Genomic DNA, 19,620 nt, shown 5'->3' with positions numbered 1-19,620 from the left:
TTCTGCATTTAACAAGTTCAGTTAAAGGAAGTTTAGATTACTAGAGTTTTGTTTTAGTTGATTGAAACAAAAGCATTTGACTATATTTCATTTTAGATGATTCAGGACTTTGTGAGGTGCTGAGCATGGTCCACAACTGGGGGAAAGCTTTCCCAGCACTTAGTCTTGCAGGACGTTACCCTTTGCAAAGACTGCAACCATAAAGTATACAAGTAATTCCTTTTTTTTTTTTTTTTTTTTTTTTAATAATGTCAGCTTTGATACTTAGCAAGGGTGCATTTGAAGCAGCAGTAATCCCACAACAGGTCTTGCTCTCTTGAGAAGTGAACTTTAGAGCTGTACTTTCTCATTGATAGCTATTTTTCACAACCAGGAGGTCATGCCTTCACTAAACACATGCTCAACTCTTAACAAACATTTTCACATCCGAATCTGACCCAGATGCAAAATATAACAATTCAACTATCGCATAGTTATTAAAATAGCTTATTTGGAAGCAGTGGGGTTGATAATGGGATCATAAAACATCTTCCAAAGCTAAACTTAGAGCATTCATTTCCCTAAGTGTATAAAATCAGAAAGCAAGCTAGGAGGAATATACGGAGTTGGTTTACGTTTCAAAGCAGCCAAGTATTTAGCTTTTTATTTTGCAAAACCAGCACCTGCAGAGACTCCCTGGCAATTTCCCTGCATGTTAAAAAGAGTCACAGCCACTTACTGGCCAGCTGCCAGCCCATTTCTGATTACTGGCTCCTAAAAGAATTTCAAGCAATAAGGATTACATTTTGCCATTCAAGATGAATGATATCACTTTTGCACAGAAGCAGCCTCCAAATGAAATAAGGAATAGCTATCCATTAAAATCACAGTGTGCGAGAAATACACCTTTATTAGAAAGTACCTTATTAAAGCATAAAGGACAAGGAAAAGCTCTGGTCTGGTAGAACCTGTGATTTTATCTGAGACGAAGATGGGTACAAGGATCTCAACATTCACCTGTATCTCTGATGGGTTTGAGTGGAGGTACAGCACTTACTCACACTAGATCAACAGCCAAGCAAATGGCAATTGCAATCCCACAAATGCTTTTTGAGCCCCACTGTATCAGACTAATCTCTTGCTTTGCTATCAACAAATCATATTATTTGACATCCTCTGTAGAGCAACCCAACAATCACACCTGAAAATGAAGTAAGAAAACCTAAGAAATATTGAAGACAGAGTGCAAAAGAGTTTGCATGTGATAGTACGCTGAGCAGGCAAAGCTAGAAACACTTCATTCCCATTACTAAAATTAATTTTAAATACAGCTGTGAATGAGGTTCTTTTAACTTACATCAGAGATTTAATTACAATAGCCCTATTATAAATCTCCAGGTAGTTTTACATTAACATCCAATATAATGGGGAAGATCTGACTTTGATCTTCTCTTTAAAGGTTTACAGACACCAAGCCTTCTCACATATTCAAAATTTCATATTATCTCTATTTTTTATGTTTCATCTTGCTATACCTATGTAAAAACTGTGGGTTCATTTAAATAATGAGAACCGTTTTTCCTTTTTTTTTTTTCAGATGATTTAAAGATTTAGAGCTCAGCACTTCTCAAATCATTTAACAGAGTATTCAGTCAGCCACTGAGAAAATACAGCAAATGCAGCTGAGGGTAAATCAATGTAAGTGGCGCACAGCATAGTCAGGATAAATAAGTGCGCTGCCCAGCTGTGGGGTTTGGGATGCCTGAAGTGCTGCGAACAAGCAAATGGAAAAAATAATACTAACATAACATAGCAGCAGTTTCTCAGGAGCCATCAATTATATTGGAAGCGTCAGGTTTTTTAAATATAAACCTCCTTTACTTGGTGCTACAGAGTAAGTTATTGTAGTGGCAGGTTGTCACCTTCCTGTTGCACCCAAAGAGGGTAGTGTTGCATTGTACGGGTCCTGCAGCCGGCTGCTGGCAGCAGTGAAGGCAGAAACAGACCCATCTTGGTTGTTCTTCTACAGTGCCTCTTGGACTGCCTTTCATTTTGTGCTGAACATTTGGCAAAATTAAGAGAAATCAAAATAACAGAGTCTTCCAGTTGACTGTTGGCAATATAGTTGGCACAACACTGCCAACATTGCAGTGGTCCAATATTGCTCATGCTCACTAGGTAAGGATGAGATTTGGGTAGAAGTCCTGAGTTTAACATGGACTACATTTAGACTGTAAGCTATACATGGAAATGATTTTCAGCTTTCAGGAAAACTGAAGTATTCTTTAAAGGGAAGAAGAGAAAGAAGAAAGGTTTGTTTCAGTTTATCAGCTGCTGGTGGGATGGAGGTCTCTGCAGTAATTTCAGAGTTAAGGCTGCATTAAGTTCTTCACTTAGAAGGGGATCACATTTCTTCCGTTTCACAGTTCAGTAAACAAATTTGATCTTTGGATTTGACACAAATACTGCTCAGGGGTCAAATAAATTTGCTATGCTGTTTTGGGGTGCCACACTTACTAACTTTCACAAGGGAAACAATATCCACTCATCTTTGAAATATGGACCTCCATTTTCCACTCTCCCCCCTCTCCCTGCTGTTTAAACAACTGCATACACCAACATTTCAAAACTTTGGAGCTATTCCCATCACACTGAGGCCTAGGAAGTTTCTTGGGTGAACAGGAAGAAACTTCTTTAACTGGCAACACTTGCTAAGACAATTCGGCAGTGGGGAGACAGTGCTCCCCTGCCTCCTCCCCTGATGCCTCCCTCCTGGAGCCCAAATCCCAAATCTTCCCCGGATGCCAACACCATCCAAACACCTGTGCTTCAGCTCTCACTGGCTCTAAGTTTACTTCTTTCCTTTCCAATGCTTGGACATAGAAATGAGGTCTGACCCAACTCCTGGTGGATCTCGTAGGAGTTGGTGAGGTACCACCAAGGATAACCGGTCTAGCAGGCAACTCCAGCACTGGAAAATTCACAAATGATCCTACAACTATTTCCAGCAGTTCCAAAAATCAGTAGCTAGGGAGCTAGAAGGATCACTGGGTTTTATTTATAATATATTTGACTCCGTTCAAGTGCCTCTGTTATTTAAGTCAGAAGATGAAAGTGGGACAGAAATAGGGCACCTTCCAGTGGCATAATCCGATTTAAGATAAATCTTCAGAACAGATCAGAAATGTTCTGGATGACAAATGTACAGACCCAGAAACTATGCAAATATGTTTTTATGCCACCTTTGCCTCTCCATCCCTCATAGATGCCAAGGTTTGCCAGGGTTTCTGTTTAAAGCTACCAAGACTGTGCTACATGAAGCTCTAAGTGACTGTACTGGGATTAGTGAAGTATTCTCAGTGGCTTCTGAAAAAAGTATTTAGATAAATGCCAAAGGAATGGTTAATATTTCTAGCACAGACCTCCATTTCCATCGAGTGCTACCACACACAACTGGAAATGCCAAGCACATGGATGCATTGCTGCAACATTTTTCTGTTTCCTCTGGAATGAGACTCATTATCATCAGAAAGCTTTCTGCTGCATTTTTACTTCATCAGTACAGGTCCTAATGCTATAAAAAAATGCAGTAAAATATTAGAATAGCAGCCTGCTTTAAAGGCACTGATTTTTTTTCACTAGTGCCTCCACCTGACGTCTGACACAGTCAATTATCATATCGAAAGGTCAAGTTAGCAAGAAGAAAGCATATGGATTATTACCTAAAAAAAACCGACCTGCTTTTAAAAGCTGATTTAATATATCCCTTGTGAGCGACACAGTGCATTACAGAGTGCATTTTCTCAAGAGGAAAGCCGCCATAAAGTCTACCTCCACAGATCTCTGCATGAGTAACACAAGTCTGCAGGCAGCTATTCACCTTCAAAAAAGAAAGTCACAATTTAGCAGTCTCCACTACCTTCATTTAGGGATATTACCTCGTATGTTATCTTGATGGGCCCTTGCCTTTTAAAATTATTTCTGAGATCTTATTTTCTAAATAAACACCTATTTATTACAGCAGTTGGGAAAATCCAATAGCCAGACTTGGATACAAACCACCAGTGGCCTCAGGATGAAATCATGAAGTATTTAAGGCTAAACTCTGTTATAAGCAAAATTCTCCAGCAGACAGAAAAAATGCTCTTGCATACCAGAGGCCAAATAATGCCATCTGAAGTCTCAGTTTTTCTAAACAGCAAGATATTTAAATTCACACATACTTAACAGGTATCAATGACCTGTTAGGATTTCTCCACAGCACTCACCAAGTAGAGGAATTATTTTAATTATTTACACTGCTTAAAATAAATGATTGTAGTCTCTGCTTTTTATAGCATTAATGAGCTTTTCCCCACCTTTTTGCACATCCCAAGAAGTCTTCCCCCAAGCCTGGCACCGCAGATAACCAAGGCAAAAGCTAGTTCCCATATGGTCCCTAATTCAGAAAACTGACACAGAAGGAGATGGGAGCCAATTATTTCAACTTTCAGGCTGCCCAGACCTTCCTAATGCTGTAAAACAGAAAAAACTTTTTCTTGCAGAAAAATTCCTAATCAAATCATACTCCGTGCATCAGTGAATTATTTCAGCCAAAGTTTTCAAAAGCTGTGGCCCAACAGAAAGTCAGACCTTAATTAAATCATTCTCTTTAATTGGCAGCTCCCATTTTGCAACTTTTAACACTGAAAATTTCCCTTTTGGCAAGGGGTTAAAATCTTTCTTGGCTTATCTTATCTGTATTTGTAAATGAAAACAAGATAAAGAAATGAAAAGCATCCTTTCCTAGTACATGGGGTTGTTTATTATCCACACAAAATCCATGGGCTGGCTAGATGTCAAAACCATCAAATACCAGTGTGCTTGCAGACACAGCATCTACGTGCAAAGCTTTCCCATCTTACCAAAACAAGAGTTTCCATGAAGATAAGCTGGATTCTTCTGTGTACCATGTCCCATTTTTTGGAGCTGAAGGGCCAACACCAGTCATAATGTTATGGAGAGGTTGACCAGAACTTGTGTACCTATAGATTATGAAGGAACAGATATCTACACTACAGGCACACCACCATGTGCAACCAGGTCACTGCCAACTACCTTCAGATAAAGACTGAGATCAGATTATCCATGAAGAACAGTCTTTATATGCAAGGTGCATTAAAATATCTCTTAGCTCAGACAAGGAGTGTGTTTCTGAAGCAAGTCCCCTGACAGGTCCCTTTCACATCTGAGTGGGACAAGTGAGCAAGGGCTCACTCTCTCAGGTGACGCTAAACTGGAAGACATAGCTCAGAAGCCGATTTACACCAAGCACTGTTTAACATTGAGTCTAGGGAACCAGATCTGAAGTAGCCCAAAGGAAAACCTCAATGAAATGCAAGTAGTCTGTACAGCAGGCCCTTGTCACCAACATTTTTTCTGTACACATCTATTCCTCTCGATCTGTGCTACTTACTAATACTTAGATCTATCCACGTGCAATAAGCTTACAACTCCCAGAGACAATTTCAACTACTAAAATAACTCAAAGACAAGCTCATGAAGCAAAAGAAAAGGCTGTGTAGGAAGGAGACACATGTAGAGCCAGCAGTGACCCTCCAAGAAACACCACTGAGGAGCCACACACTACACTTGAAAATACTTTCTCTTGTAAACATGCTGGCAAAGGAGAAACTAGATGGACCGGGGGATACAGGGATTTAATCTTGCAAAAGATACTTGGACACAGCATGGGGGAAGCCTTTAACAGCAGATGGCACCTGCACACCAGCTACCAGCCACCAGGCGATACCAGGAGCAGGCTTCTGTCCAGCCCAGCACACAGGCACTTGCTTATAGCTGGTAGTTCAAAACTTTTCCTAAACTGGCATCTTCAAAAAAGCTAGTGCTAAATGTATTGCAGTACATAGTACCACTTTGCAAGCAGCAAATGTAAGGAAAAAATTGGGGCACCATATCGCCTTGCTTACTTGAACTATAAAGCTGTATCTGTAGCTTTCCTGTTAGAAAAAAGGTACGTTTTACCTTTAAAGCCAGGGTGGAAGGGGAAAACTACCTGCAAAGAATACATATAAAATTGAAAAATATTAATAACCACCCTCTGCACCAAAACTAAGTCAACGAGCTGCTAGGATGCTTTGTTATCAATAAACGTAGTGAGAGAGAAGTTGTAATGTGAAAAATGGGACAACTCTGGCCAGTAAAAGAAAAGGTTTGGATGGAGCTCTTTATTAAAACACAGCTCAGGTAAAGACAAAGGGCATCTGGGGCAAGAGCTTCTGTGGAAGGGAAAGGCATTGTACACAAAGGTCCTTGCCCCCTCAGGTCCTATGAAAAGGAGACAATTTTGACTGTGAGTACCAAAACGTATTCCCCAAGGGCTGCAATGCAACTGGAATTTAAAAAAAAAAAAAAAAAAAGCAAGCAAGCAAGCAAAAAGTGCAATCAAAATAGCCTACATCTGCAGAGAGCCTGAAGCAACAGCATGAAGGCACCAGTGTCTGGACTTCAACAGGGTATTAATTTCAAGCCCCACTGCCACAGGAGATCAACATCAGCAGATAACTCTGGATATGACAGGAGTAAAGGAGCACAGGGACCATGGTCATTCAACCAGATAGGCTCTGCTTGGCTGGGCAAAGCCCAGGCAGCTGCCAGCTTTCCCAGCTTGGTGGTGAAGGCAACCTTTTTTTTATCCCTGTCTGTGCCACAGGAGGTCTATCTTGCTACAGTCATATCATGGAAAGGTGTGACCAAGCTAGAGGGGACCTCATCTGATGACCTTGTTAGTCGTTAAAGTAGTGTGCAGCAATTAACTTCAGGAGTTTCTGGATGAGGAAGATACCAGCACAAGGGATTTGTGTGCCTGGAACGATGTTCACTGAACGCTCACCTTACTCGGCACCAACACTGCAGCAGAACCCACCCGTTTCCTCTTGGATTTGAGAGAGATGCAGTAGTGGTTCCATCTGGAAGTGATCTACACTTAGATGGGTCTCCTGGTTATTTAGGTATCTCCTTCATGCCCTAAATACCAGCGTGCCTGGGTCTAACACTGGGACATGACTGCTGTTCTTCCGAAACTCCCATTTTCTCAGAATGTGAAGTTAATTAAATGTTTGCCTCTTTCCTTCTTCACCTTTTCTCTGGTAAGGATGTACCTATAATATGCATTAGGTGATGAGCTTATGAACTCATCTGAGCACATCAAGATGATACATCGATGATTTCTGATTTAAGAGACTGAATACAAAGAATGGACATTAAGGAGAACTGCCAGTCCTAAGCCTGCAAAAACCAGGGAAAAGTGTCGGGTAGTAAGATATTAGTTGTAAAGAATTAAATCCGTTCTGATGCTGGAGTAAGCTCATGTTATAAAGATGATCTCTGCAATCATGAGGATAAAAAAGGCTTCTTCCATTTAGATGAAAGACACAATTTTTATAGTCATCTGACTTTAAGGAAACTCACAAAGCAGCATCAAAGATGACTCGGCTTGGGCACATGAACAACTTGGCTGAATTCCACTGCCTTCAGCAGCCCAGGTGCACACTTGCTTTCCTAGACAGAGATGTCATTCTTGAGAGAAGCCCAAAGCCCTTGGTGTGCTTGGCAGGGACTCCTGGGCACCTTCCCACTGGAGCATTGACACAGCCTTGTGTTGGGCACTCTGGCTGCTCATGCAGGCCAAGAGCCAGGCATTCAGGACACAATCCAAAGCTTCCCATGTGGAACAGACAGACACCTACAACTACCATGGTCAGCATGCAGACACCTAAAGCCATGGTCCCCCAGTGACACGTCCTTTAAGTGGTGCAGGAAGCCCTTCTGCTCAGCTGAACTATTTTTGAATGGTTGTATGTATTTTCTTTGCCTTCAAGAGCTGAACACAGTTTACTCTTTCCTTCAAATCATGCCCAAGGGTAGGAAGTTGTAGCTCAGATGTCTACAACAGTTTTATTGCTAGAACATTTCCCCAGGTACTAGGAGAACCCTAACCATATCTCAAGGCTTAGCTTGTCACCATGTCACCAAGAAATAAACTCAAAAAGAAGTTCAGCCCTTTCAGACCCAGAGAACTGCTGAATACATGGAAAGATCTTCTGACCCTGTAACTTCTGCCTACCATACTCTCAGTCATGTCCTGCACTGGGACTACCAGCTCCATGACCCCAGGGTCACGCTCTAGCATGGAGATAAAAAAATCACACCAGTGTCACCAATCTGGTAGGCATTTCTGCGATGAACTCCTGCCTGCGATCCAAGTCCTGCTTTAGGAACATGGACCCTGCATTGGATGTAGTATAAACTTGTGCATTTGCTGATCAGAGCCTACAAATTAGCAGGAATGTAATAAACAGCTTGATCTGGTAGATTTATATGAAAATACATCTGCTGCCATTTGTAGACATTTCTATATGTATGGTTTTAGATCATATTGCTCAACGACAGGAACTGATAAGAAAATATTAAACTGTTCACTTTTTGGCCTTGAACATGGCCACCACACCACTCAAAAGCAGGCTCTGACACTCTGTAATGATGTCTCACAATATCCTTTGTATTTACTCTGTGTCATTACACCCACTGAACAATCTGACCTTTGTGTGGGTCATCCTGATCCACTTGATTCACAGTGAGACACAGGTATACAGAAAATTTCTATCCATCCAAAGGCCTTTTGCCACCTGCCATACAAGCACTGAAAATGAGATACTAGCTACAAGGATGCAAAAAGAGGGGATTTTTTTTTTTAATGTGGTTTGTGTAAAGCCTCAGCAAACCTGAATGCGCTTTATGTGCCACGTTCTTGCTTTTCACAAACTTCCCCTTGGAAAAGATAAGCCCTTGAAAGACAATTAGCTGGAGCTAATTAATAGCTGCTTGAAAAGTAAACCAGGTTAAAATTTGTGCCAAGCAGACTTTTCTCCCAGAGGAGTTTTATCTTGAGGATATAGAAACAATAACTCTCGAGCAACTAAACTTTCTGAAACAGCTTACAATGTATCTCACTTTACTCTTCAAGTAACTTTGCAGGTTTTTACTCTTCTACTCACCTTTTTGCAGGCATGTGCTTGCTTTCAAGGAGCTGAGAAAATGTGAATATGGTATTTGACTAATAAATGCTGTATCTTTTGAAAAAGCATTCTTTTTTTTTTTTTTTTTTTTTTAACGTTTCTCTAAGCAGACAGCACTGACCCCTTCTGCTTTTTCAAAGTCAAGATGTCAATATGTGAAGGGCTATCATGTCACTGTCACTTAGAGTCTTGAAAGACAGGACTCAAGCACAGACCTCTGACCTTTAAGTAAAAAAGTTGCTATCAAAATTAATCAATTGCTCCTTTTGGGAAACAATTCCTCCACCACCAGGAATCCTTTGCTTTGCCCTTCCATTGGGATGAAATACTTGGCATTAGAAGAAAAGAAGAGGAATAAAGAAGATAAAAGCTCAATAATGTTAAGGTTAATATCAGCGCGTTGGTTGCCAAAATGAAGATTTTATTCAAAATAGGTCCAAGCCTGCAGTCCCCCTCAAGACATGTTATAAAGTGCACAAGGGACCCTGAAAGCCCTTCCTTAAAACACACAAACCTATCCTGAAAATACCCTGATACAATCTGCATACAGAAACACTTACTGTGATAATAAATTACTACGTGATCCTCTATTAATAATAGAGCTTAAAACTGTAGATGCGAAAAGACAGACTGTGATATGGGGGGTGGCAAGTCCTATTTGGAAATTCTGCTTGATGCTGATGGGTTGTGGTGTAACTTTCTAGAAGTTTCTGTGATAGTAACATCATGTTATTACTGAAACCAAAAATCATCAGTTTCATTACCAATGTTTTCCTCCCTTTTGTTTAGATGGAAATCAATGCAATCCAAATAGTAATCATATATATATATATATATCTAAAATAATAATAGCACATGCCTCGGACACTTAGGACCATGTCTCTGAAGCTACTTAAGTGAATTTCCAACATTTTGTAAAATGCTTTACACAAGCTGCTACTAGCATTAAAATACCCTGTTTCCAGCTGGTACTAATAGCTTATATATATTTATAATATCTAATAGCTAGTTATCTGCTTCTATAGTATTGTGACCATTTGACTTTGCATTCTGTGCCCAAAATAGCTGTTTTCTGGGGTAGTAAAAGAAGCTGATAGCTTCCTGCCTATTTAATTAAGTCAAAAAGAATTTTAGAGAACTTAAGCATTTGAAGAAGAACACCCGTGTGTTTGATTTGGGGCAGGGAAATATTATTCTAAACTAAAATGCAACCCTGGGGTGCCTTCTAGTACCTTAAAATAAATTAAATATAATTAAAAATGTATTTCAAATATAACTCAAAGATGATAAAAAAGAAAATACTATCTTAATTTATCTTGCAATATTAGCAAGTCTTGCTCAAGAAACTAAGCTTCTTGGGTTGCATATTTAATTTCTGAAACAAACAAACAAAAAGTTATTTTTAATCAACTAATTAGGGCTTCTCAATTTTTCTCCACAGAAGTGCCAAATACCTTTGCTATACACTATTTCAAACCCCTCTGGTTTAATGAGAAGTTACTATGTATAACTTAAGAGCAATCTTAAATTTAGATGGCTGCAGACCACTGATTAACGGGCATTTGACTTTGAGAAAACACCTTCTGCTTCTTTAACGGGGTAATAAAAAAAGACAGAAAAAAGTAAAATTATTTTATAAGAGGAAAAATAAAATAATTTTGTATGAGAAAAAGTAAAGTAATTCTGTACAGAGCAACTTCAGTTTTCCTCTGAAGAATGTTTGCCTTTGAATCATAGTGGTTTATATTCAGTATCCCTCCAATCAGAACATGTTCCTCTTCAAAAGCTTTATTGTTGGTATAGAATCAAAGTACAGACATAACAAAGCTCTCCTATGAAAACCAAATTGTAGATCAAGAACGAATGAATTGGGTTTTTTTTTTAATATTTTAAACTGCAGTATACTACAGCTCACTTCTTAAAGGAATGAATATTTATAGCAGGACTTCAGTTGAATATATTGCTTCATATCAAGGTAGCTCTAGTATTCATTCAAAAATGACAAATGCAATTTCCCATTCTTTGTCTCAGAACGCATTTTGACTTCGTGAAAATGTGTGAGAAAGATCAGGGTTCTCTAAAGAAACAAATTTTATTCAGCAACAATTTCCTTTACTACTAGAGCTTTCCAGGATCTGTGATTTCTCACCTTAAACTATTTCAAGAGAATTTTTTGAAGATCCAACACTTCTGAGGATCCAAATATTGTGATTAAGACAGACCTTGTGATCACCCAGCTCTGGGCACTGGCCTGACAAGACCCATCTCCTTCTGGTCCTCCCCATATTCATGGGGAGAGCCAGGGAGACAGAAGGCAGCTCACTCAGAGGAAAATTCAGAATAAGCACCTAAGTGACTACTTTGTAAGCTGTTTTATACTGTTGTGTTAGAAAAAGCAGTTTTGTTTTGTTGGTTGGTTTTTTTAATTACAGTGATGTACAATCAATAAAAATGAGGTTACTTCACACTGAACACAACAAGCAGACACTTACTTTGCCTTTGCTTCTGCATCTTCATAGGCTTTATTGGAAACATCATCTAGGCCGCCGATCAGATGTTTGAAGGAGCTGTAAAAACAAAAGGGCATTTTTAGAGGAAAAGCCTCCATGTGGTAGCCGAGCAGGACAAGATGGATCTTCAGCAGCAACCAGGGGCCACACCTCGATGCTGGGGGCGGCCTTGACTGACCAAACCAGGGCCAGGGCCTGGGCATCTGCTGGGAAACATGGCCTCAGACATGCTGGAGAAAGCATGGAAATACAAAAACCAATGCCAAGAAGGTCCAAACTTAATTATCCGGCTCTTTTGGGGATTGAACCCACTGAAATTACCGCTGAAGTTTTTCCTCCCCCCAGTGTAAGTTTCAGAGTAAATCTGTCAACATGGCTACGAAGTCCCATGATGGTGAGGTGTCACCACCATATATCCCTGTCCTCTAACCAGAAACCCCTCTGCTTTCAAAGAGAAGGATAATCTTTATTTCTGTATCTTAGCTTTCTCATCTTTACAGACAGCAGCCAAAACCACAGCAAACAGAAATAAAAAGAAAAAAAAAAAAGAGGGGGAAAAGAAAGTGAGGGCAGGAAGGCAAGCACATTGTTGTAGGCCAGATTGTTTAATGACATTTAAGAGAAAATCTGGCTTTAATTGGGTTAAATTGAGTAAGATGGGGTGAAATATTAGGAATGCCAGATACCCTCAGTGCTGAGCTGTCTTCTGTACAAGCTGTGAGTAGCTCGAGCAGTCCCCTAACACCATCCTCTGTCCCAGGGGAGATAGAAAGGGCACAGACACATCGGAAAAAGAATTAGAAAATCTTTTTATATCATGACTGACTCAAACAAATGGACCCAACAACCATTTAATCAACTAACAAGCAACACTCCAGAGAAAAAAATTAAAACCTGCAACTGTTATGTCTTTGGTAGTGACATTATAATGTCAAAGACTAAATACAAAAAAGAAATTGAATATTTTTAGTAATTTTAATAATTGAAATAAATAATATAACTGAAAATATGCCAGGTGAAAACCATAGTTCCCTAATACATTTCTATTATTCCCAGTCTGTCTGTCACACACAGGTTTTCTTTTCTCTAAGAAAGAATGTACCACGAAAATAAGAATAGAGCTAGACTAATCTGAAAGGATGAACTGCTGCAAACTGCAGTCTCTTGACTAATCTCTACCTTAAGGTCACAGCTTCAAAAACAAAAGCACTGTAGTTCCTCCAGCTTCTATATGTTCATGACACTCCTGCAGCACTAAACATAGAGCTGAAGAACAGAAATGGCTATTAAGAAGTTGAAAAAAAATAATTTGAAAAGTTAAAAAAATTGAAAAAAAAATACCATTTAGGACAATATTTACAAATTTAGGAGTAAGAACAAAATATTCAGTATGGCCCTCTCTCAGCAAAGACTTTTAGGATGTAAGAGAACTAATGCTGCTCAGCAGGTGAGGAAAATACAGGGCAGGTTAATAAAGGTAACAGCTTGCAGATTGTTTGCATTTTCCCCCTAAATCACTTTGTTTCAGGTCACATGACAATATATAGGCTAAACAGCCACAGCTGAAAAACCTACTGACCGAAACTCCCCAAACCCCAGCTGTTTGTAAAAATACAGCAACAAGCAGAATTCACCAGCCTGATGTATCTGGGTTCAGCGAAGGGCAACTGTGGGAAATGCAACATCCTGCGATGCAGGAGGTAAACCAAGGTGACTTTGCGCCGCCTTTGGCCCCGAGTGCAATTGAACTGTATGGACTGCACTTTGCCCAAGCAGCTTAAACATGCCATGTGGTATTAAGCGGGTACTTAAGTGTCCTGCTGCATCAGGAGGTGCCTGACCCTAAGCAAGGCACCTCATGTGCATATGGCAAGCGGGGACACGACTACCAGAAGAATTAAAGAAAGCTTAATTATTATGCTTTATGAACAGCAGCTGGAAAAAGCCATATTTTATCCAATCTTGTAATAAATATGAAGTAAGAGATCACAGTCAGGAGAGGTATTTATACTGGTCTGGATCTAGAGCTGTCCTTTCCAGTGTGGCCTTTTACATGATTACACGTTTATCGCCTGCTCTGAAAATATCCTCTGCCCACATAAATTCCTCAAGTTTTCTACTTACTCTAATTCATAATATTTTAAATGATACAGGCTATGAAATCATTTACCTAGCACAGGGAAAACAATGAGAACTCATTCATGAGGAAGAGAAGGCAAAGACCGCCTTGCTCTTGCATGGAAATTGTGTTAAGGGATGTGTTGATTATCAGCATATCCTTCCAACCCAAAATTCCTTAGCAGTGAAAATATGAAAAATCCAGCTTATTCAACACATCAAGGTTTATCTTTCTTGTGCTGAAGATGTTCCATAGGATGAAGCCAAACCTTTCAAAGATGACAATGAAAACAAAGCAAGATGTGTATGTTAATGCTCACTTGCAGCACAAACAGGTATTTATGGATCTAAGTGAGAGACAGTAATACTGTAATCCTCCTGGAATGCTGTGAGACATGACCTAAGGCTTAAAATACAACTTAAAATAACTAGCCTTGGTTTGCTTTCATGTGGTTAGGAAAATGTGGCAGGGTTAAGCATCCAATTATTTATTGGCAATGCAAATATGTCTTTGTCTAATGGAACATTATATGGGCAAATAAGAAAAAGTCACTGAAAGGAGTAACACCAGTTTGTCAAATATCCTTAAGTTTTTTTAAAAAATGTCTTAAGCAAGACTTAGGACTCAGCAAGACACTGAAGCTCACTCAAGTCACTTTTTTATTGCCTATCTCAATGCCGTTGAAGTATCATCTTGGTCACAACTTCCTCAAGAATTTCATCAGAAAATTGCTTAGTTTTTTTTCACTGCATAGCCTTCTCGCTTCATTTTTTCTATTCTCTCCTCATAACCAATTTTCTCCATGGATAAACTTCACCCCAACTGGGAAAAACACTAAAACAGCAAAACCTAAAATCTCCAATGAAAGAGTTCAGCTCAGTTTGTATAGGGCCAGTCATGCTAGAATAATACTTCTTTTTCTCTCCAATTTCCATTGCCAAAAGGGTTGATACAGTAACCTTTCTTGAACCTCATAGCTATCCCCATTAAAAAACAATATCAGGTTTTCAAATACAGACACAAATGTAAAATCCAAAGTGAAAAATCTGAAAATACCTGAAATATTTAAAATGTTTCCTTAAAAAAACCCTGTATTATCTTGATATGTGTAACCAAAGTAGACAACAAGCAGTAAAAACAGCATTTAGCACTCAATAGATGCAAATACTGTGTAGTTTTGTAGCGCTACCAACCTCTGTTAGCAGCAGCTGTGCCTTTAGTTTTAGTGGCTCCTATCCTTCAGGTCCTCTCTCTAACACTTGCATTATGCAATTTTATATGCCCAGCACACACATTTATACCTGGTAAATCTCAGCACTCCAGAAAAATATTGTTATAAACATAAATAAATTATATGGAGGAAAAATATCACATATAAATAAAAGATGAACCTGAATCAACTTCAGTGTAAATATTCTTACAGTTCATGAAAATCTATGAACATTTTCAAACACTTTTTCAGTTTCAAGAGGCACATGTGGAAAAAAAAAATTAAGAAGTTGCAACAACTTCTCTCACAGGGTGCCAACGATGATGAAAATGTTAGGACTGAGTTTCGAACCTTTTCCTCCTGTTTTATCACCATACAAAGTAGCTGCAAATAAAGTGTGTTTGTACATCTTTATTCAAATTGATTTACAGAACAGACGGTCAATGCTGTCCTGCTAGCATCCACATAATTTTTATCAGAAGATATTTTACAGAAAATTTCCTAGAGGACCAGTCCATCCAATCCAGCACACCATAATTGTTAACTTTTCCCCAAACAGTCCAACTGTACCTCTACAACAAAACTAATAACCCCTCCAGGGAGCCTGAAAATTCATGAGCTTCAACAGGGCTAATCTTGAAACACTTTGAAGGCAACATTGTGCGTCTCCCACAATTAGTTTCTTCCCAGAGGATGAATTACCGCAGTATCACAATAGGAAATACTTAACTAGCAACAGACTCAATTTTATTTCACATAAGGTCTTAGCAAGTCATAAACACAGAAAGCCTACAGATTGTAAAGAAAAAACTGCTCTAGGGATTAAAAATTAATAAAAAACATTTGACAAGTAGCAACTGTTATAAAGTATTAATATGTTTACCTATATCATATGTTTGATGGGAAGAAAACTGAAAAATTTTTTGCAATGAGCTGTCTGGCTTCCCAAGTATCCATAGTTTCTACAAATTCCTTGAAATGGTGAGAAGTATACTTTTAAAATTCCCATGAACAATATGTGGGTTCTGCTGAACCTTCCAAGCCGATTTTCCAACGTCTCCTTCCCTCTAGACCTCCTGGCTAAATCAACCCTGTCTCACCATTAAGCTTGAGCATGGAGAAGACGTCAGCCTGCCTGGTGCTAAGAACCCTTAGCAAAGCTGTCATCCTCATTTGATCAGCCTTGTCACCATCTCATTTTATTTCCCCTACCAGGTTAGTGGAATCTTCTCTTCAGTGACAGCATGCATGTTGAAACTTTGAATATAACATGAAATACCCTGGAATTTTTTTTCCTACTGATTACTAAGTTGTTTCTTTGGAATACACCTGACCAGCTAGGACTACACTATTCTTTTCCAGCAAGATGGTAACTCTTAATGTTATAGCAAATAGTCTGTTTGCTGCTACTGTCCTTTTCCTTGGGTGACCAGAATTAATGGTACTCCCAATGTGGTCACTGTAAAGCTTGTTATGACTGCACTACAGCAGCTGCCTCACCTGGAAACCCCACCTCTGAAGCTTGCTTCATTTTCTATAGGTTTTCTAAATACTATAGGGATCTCAAACTAATCAATTCTCCTCAGTCATTTCCAAACACAAACTTCTATAAATCCCTATAAATAACTTCCTAAATGGGTTACCTTTCTACGATGCATATTTCTAAGAACCGAAGCCTATTAGATGAAGGAATTGTAGGTGCCCTTGTCCAGCTAATTTCCCAAAGAGGCCTTTTAATGTCTCAATTTTCCATTTTTAATATTGAGAACCAGTGTTACAGACCTACTTTTTAAGCCGTCTAGTTAATTTAACCTAAATTAACAAATTATAACTTCATCCAAGGTTATTTTCCATAGTATGCTCATCACTGCTTACAAAGAAACCACCCATGACATTGCCTTCATCATGTGCCAAAACTTGCTTCAACCAGCTCTGCTGTTTCAGTGAACACTTGTTACACCACCATATTCCAGAGTATCTGGGACTTTCCATTTTTAGTAGCAATTATTTTTCCCTCTTTGGAAATTTACAGTCATTTATAATGATACAGGTCCAGAAAACTTGCTTTCCACAAAAACTTTTCACATTTATATTATTTATGTCTAAATGCATCCATATCCAGACACATCCAGGAGTCCCTTCACTGCTACTCCTTTGCTATCTTCTTCAAAGTGATTTTGACCCACAACAGATATCCCTGCTGGACATCTCCTTATTAGGGTCCCATCTATTGACTACCTATGAAATTAATCCTTACTACCTTTATCATGTTTTTCTCCAGCTGTGTTTCATACAAAGCTGCTCCTCTATAATATTTCTGTTATCTCTGTGCCCAAGATTCCTTCTGCTTGGGAGGCCTCAGTTTGCCTCTCTGGCTCCTTGCAAAATTCCCTGTAACGGCTGCAATATCTCCCTTCTTCATACAATAACAGCCTAGATTTCTTCACCGGTTCCAGTTCTTGGCCAAAGCTAAGTGTTCCTCCTTGCTTTCTCACCTTCTGTAACTGTCTGCTGCTTATGCCCATTCCCCAGCACAATAAACCTATTACTTGATGTCTTTTTTCCCTCTGCCAGCTCGCATTTTCCCTGTGCTAGCTCACACTTTCCCCCTGTTTGTCATCATTATCGTCGAAGAGCCATAGTCCTTATTGGGATATTTGCCATCCACTGATGTCTCAGCTGGTATCTGCAATGCTTCAGGTGGTGTCTGTAATGCTTCAGTTCTTTGTGCCTCCCCTCCTCCATGCCTTCAAAATCCGAACTCCAGAATAATTTCCAGCTGCAACCCAAACTTTCACTTTTTCTCTTCCATGAACTATAGCACATGATATATTGTCTGCATATAGCTTCCAGCTCAAAAATCACACACATTGAGCTTCAGTAACTTTCATTCCCCGAATAAATATACTTCCCTTGTTGTTATTAACTTAACATGCCGTTACATTTTCTTCCTTCCCGTTCCCTTAAAATAACACACCAAACCTTTCTTGTTTTCTGCCCTAAGTGTGCAGACTCCCACCACTTACATCTAGGTCAAAATTGTATCAACCAACGAGCTAAAGCAGTTGACAAAATAAACACACACATTCATGTTTCTTCTATGCTACGCATGCTAATTTCAGAATATATGTTACAGAGTCTATGTGAAATAGTTCACTTATTTTAAAAGAACAACCAAATTAAAAGTTCAGTGCTGAACCTTTGTCTTCTTCACTGTTGGGTTCAGATTATTGCTGAAGGACACCTTCCTAAAGGTTCATAGAGTCATAGAATCATAGAATAGTTCGTGTTGGAAGGGACCTTTAAAAGTCATCTGGTCCAATCCCCCTGCATTAGGCAGCGACACCTTCAACTAGATCATGTTGCTCAGAGCCCTGTCCAACCTGACCTTGAACATTTCCAGAGATGGGGCATCTACCACCTCTCTGGGCAACGGGTTCCAGTGTTTCACCACTCTCATCATAAAAAATATATTCCTTATATGTAGTCTGAGTCCACCTTCCTTTAGTTTAAAATCATTGCCCCTTGTCCTACCACTACAGACCCTACAAAAATGTCTGTCCTCATCTTTTTATAAGCCCCCTTTAAGTACTGGAAGGCTGCTATAAGGTCTCCCCAGAGCCTTCTCTTCTCCAGGCTGAACAACCCCAACCCTTTTAGCCTTTTCTCGCAGCAGAGGTGTTCCATACCTCTGATCATTTTTGTGGCCTCCTCTGGACCTGCTCCCACAGCTCCATGTCTTTCCCGTGTTGCGGACCTCAGAGCTGGATGCAGTACTCCAGGTGGAGTCTCACCAGAGTGCAGGGGAGAATCACCTCCCTCAACCTGCTGGCTATGCTGCTTTTGATGCAGTCCAGGATATGGTTGGCTTTCTGGTCTGCAAGTGCACTTTGCCGGAACATGTCCAACTTCTCATCCACCAGTAGCCCCAAGCCTGCTCTCAATCCCTTCACCCCTCAGCCTGTATTGATACCAGGGGTTGCCTTGAACCATGCACAGGACCTTGCACTTGGCCTTGTTTGAACCTCAGGACGTGCACAGGGGCCCACTTCTCAAGCTTGTCCAGGTACCTCTGAATGGCATCCTGTCCCTCAGGGGTATCAAACGCACCACTCAGCTTGGTGTTGTCTGTAAACTTGCTGAGGGTGCACTCAATCCCACTGTCAATGTAACTGATGAAGACAGTAAACAGTACCGGTCCCAATATGGACCCTTGAGGGACACCACTTGTCACTGATCTCCATCCAGACATTGTGCCATTGAGTACTATTCTCTGGATGCAAGCATCCAGCCAATTCCTCACCCACCAAACAGTGCATCCATCAAATCCATATCTCTCCAGTTTACAGAAAAGGATTCAATTTGCAGGCTACTCACAAGCAATATTTATTCATTCACATAGAAGTGAAATTAAGTATAATCTGATGTTAAGCCTTAGCAAAGTCAGCAAAATTTATCCTACAGCTTGGTTGGAGCTGGATGATTGGCTTCATCTCACCTCCTGCATGGTGGAGACTGTTGATGAAGCCAGAGAGCATGAAGGACCAAATCCCACTGAAATTCATTATTCTGGTAAAGGAAGGGACTTACAGAGACAACTGCAAGACAGAAAGAATGTCAATGTTTCCTTCATAACAAATATTTTCAGTAGAAGAATAAGTGGGAACAAAATGGCTTAAAGTCTGTGGGACACATCAAGTGCTAATTTTGTTAGATCATGCCTCT

At 39.7% G+C, this 19,620-nt stretch overlaps 1 protein-coding gene across 2 annotated transcripts in view; it reads right to left on the bottom strand.

The window, feature by feature from the left end:
• Positions 1-19,620, bottom strand: part of PRKG1 (protein kinase cGMP-dependent 1) — a 508,829-nt gene that overhangs the window by 58,564 nt on the left and 430,645 nt on the right. For both annotated transcript variants that reach the window (XM_056352515.1, XM_056352514.1), the window contains exon 9: positions 11,549-11,623. In XM_056352515.1, coding sequence (XP_056208490.1) covers positions 11,549-11,623 — 75 coding nt within the window. The remainder of the gene's footprint in view (positions 1-11,548; positions 11,624-19,620) is intronic.

This window comes from Falco biarmicus, chromosome 9, assembly GCF_023638135.1.
Source record: "Falco biarmicus isolate bFalBia1 chromosome 9, bFalBia1.pri, whole genome shotgun sequence".
NCBI classification, from domain to species: domain Eukaryota; kingdom Metazoa; phylum Chordata; class Aves; order Falconiformes; family Falconidae; genus Falco; species Falco biarmicus.
This window is presented reverse-complemented; position numbering and strand designations above follow the sequence as displayed.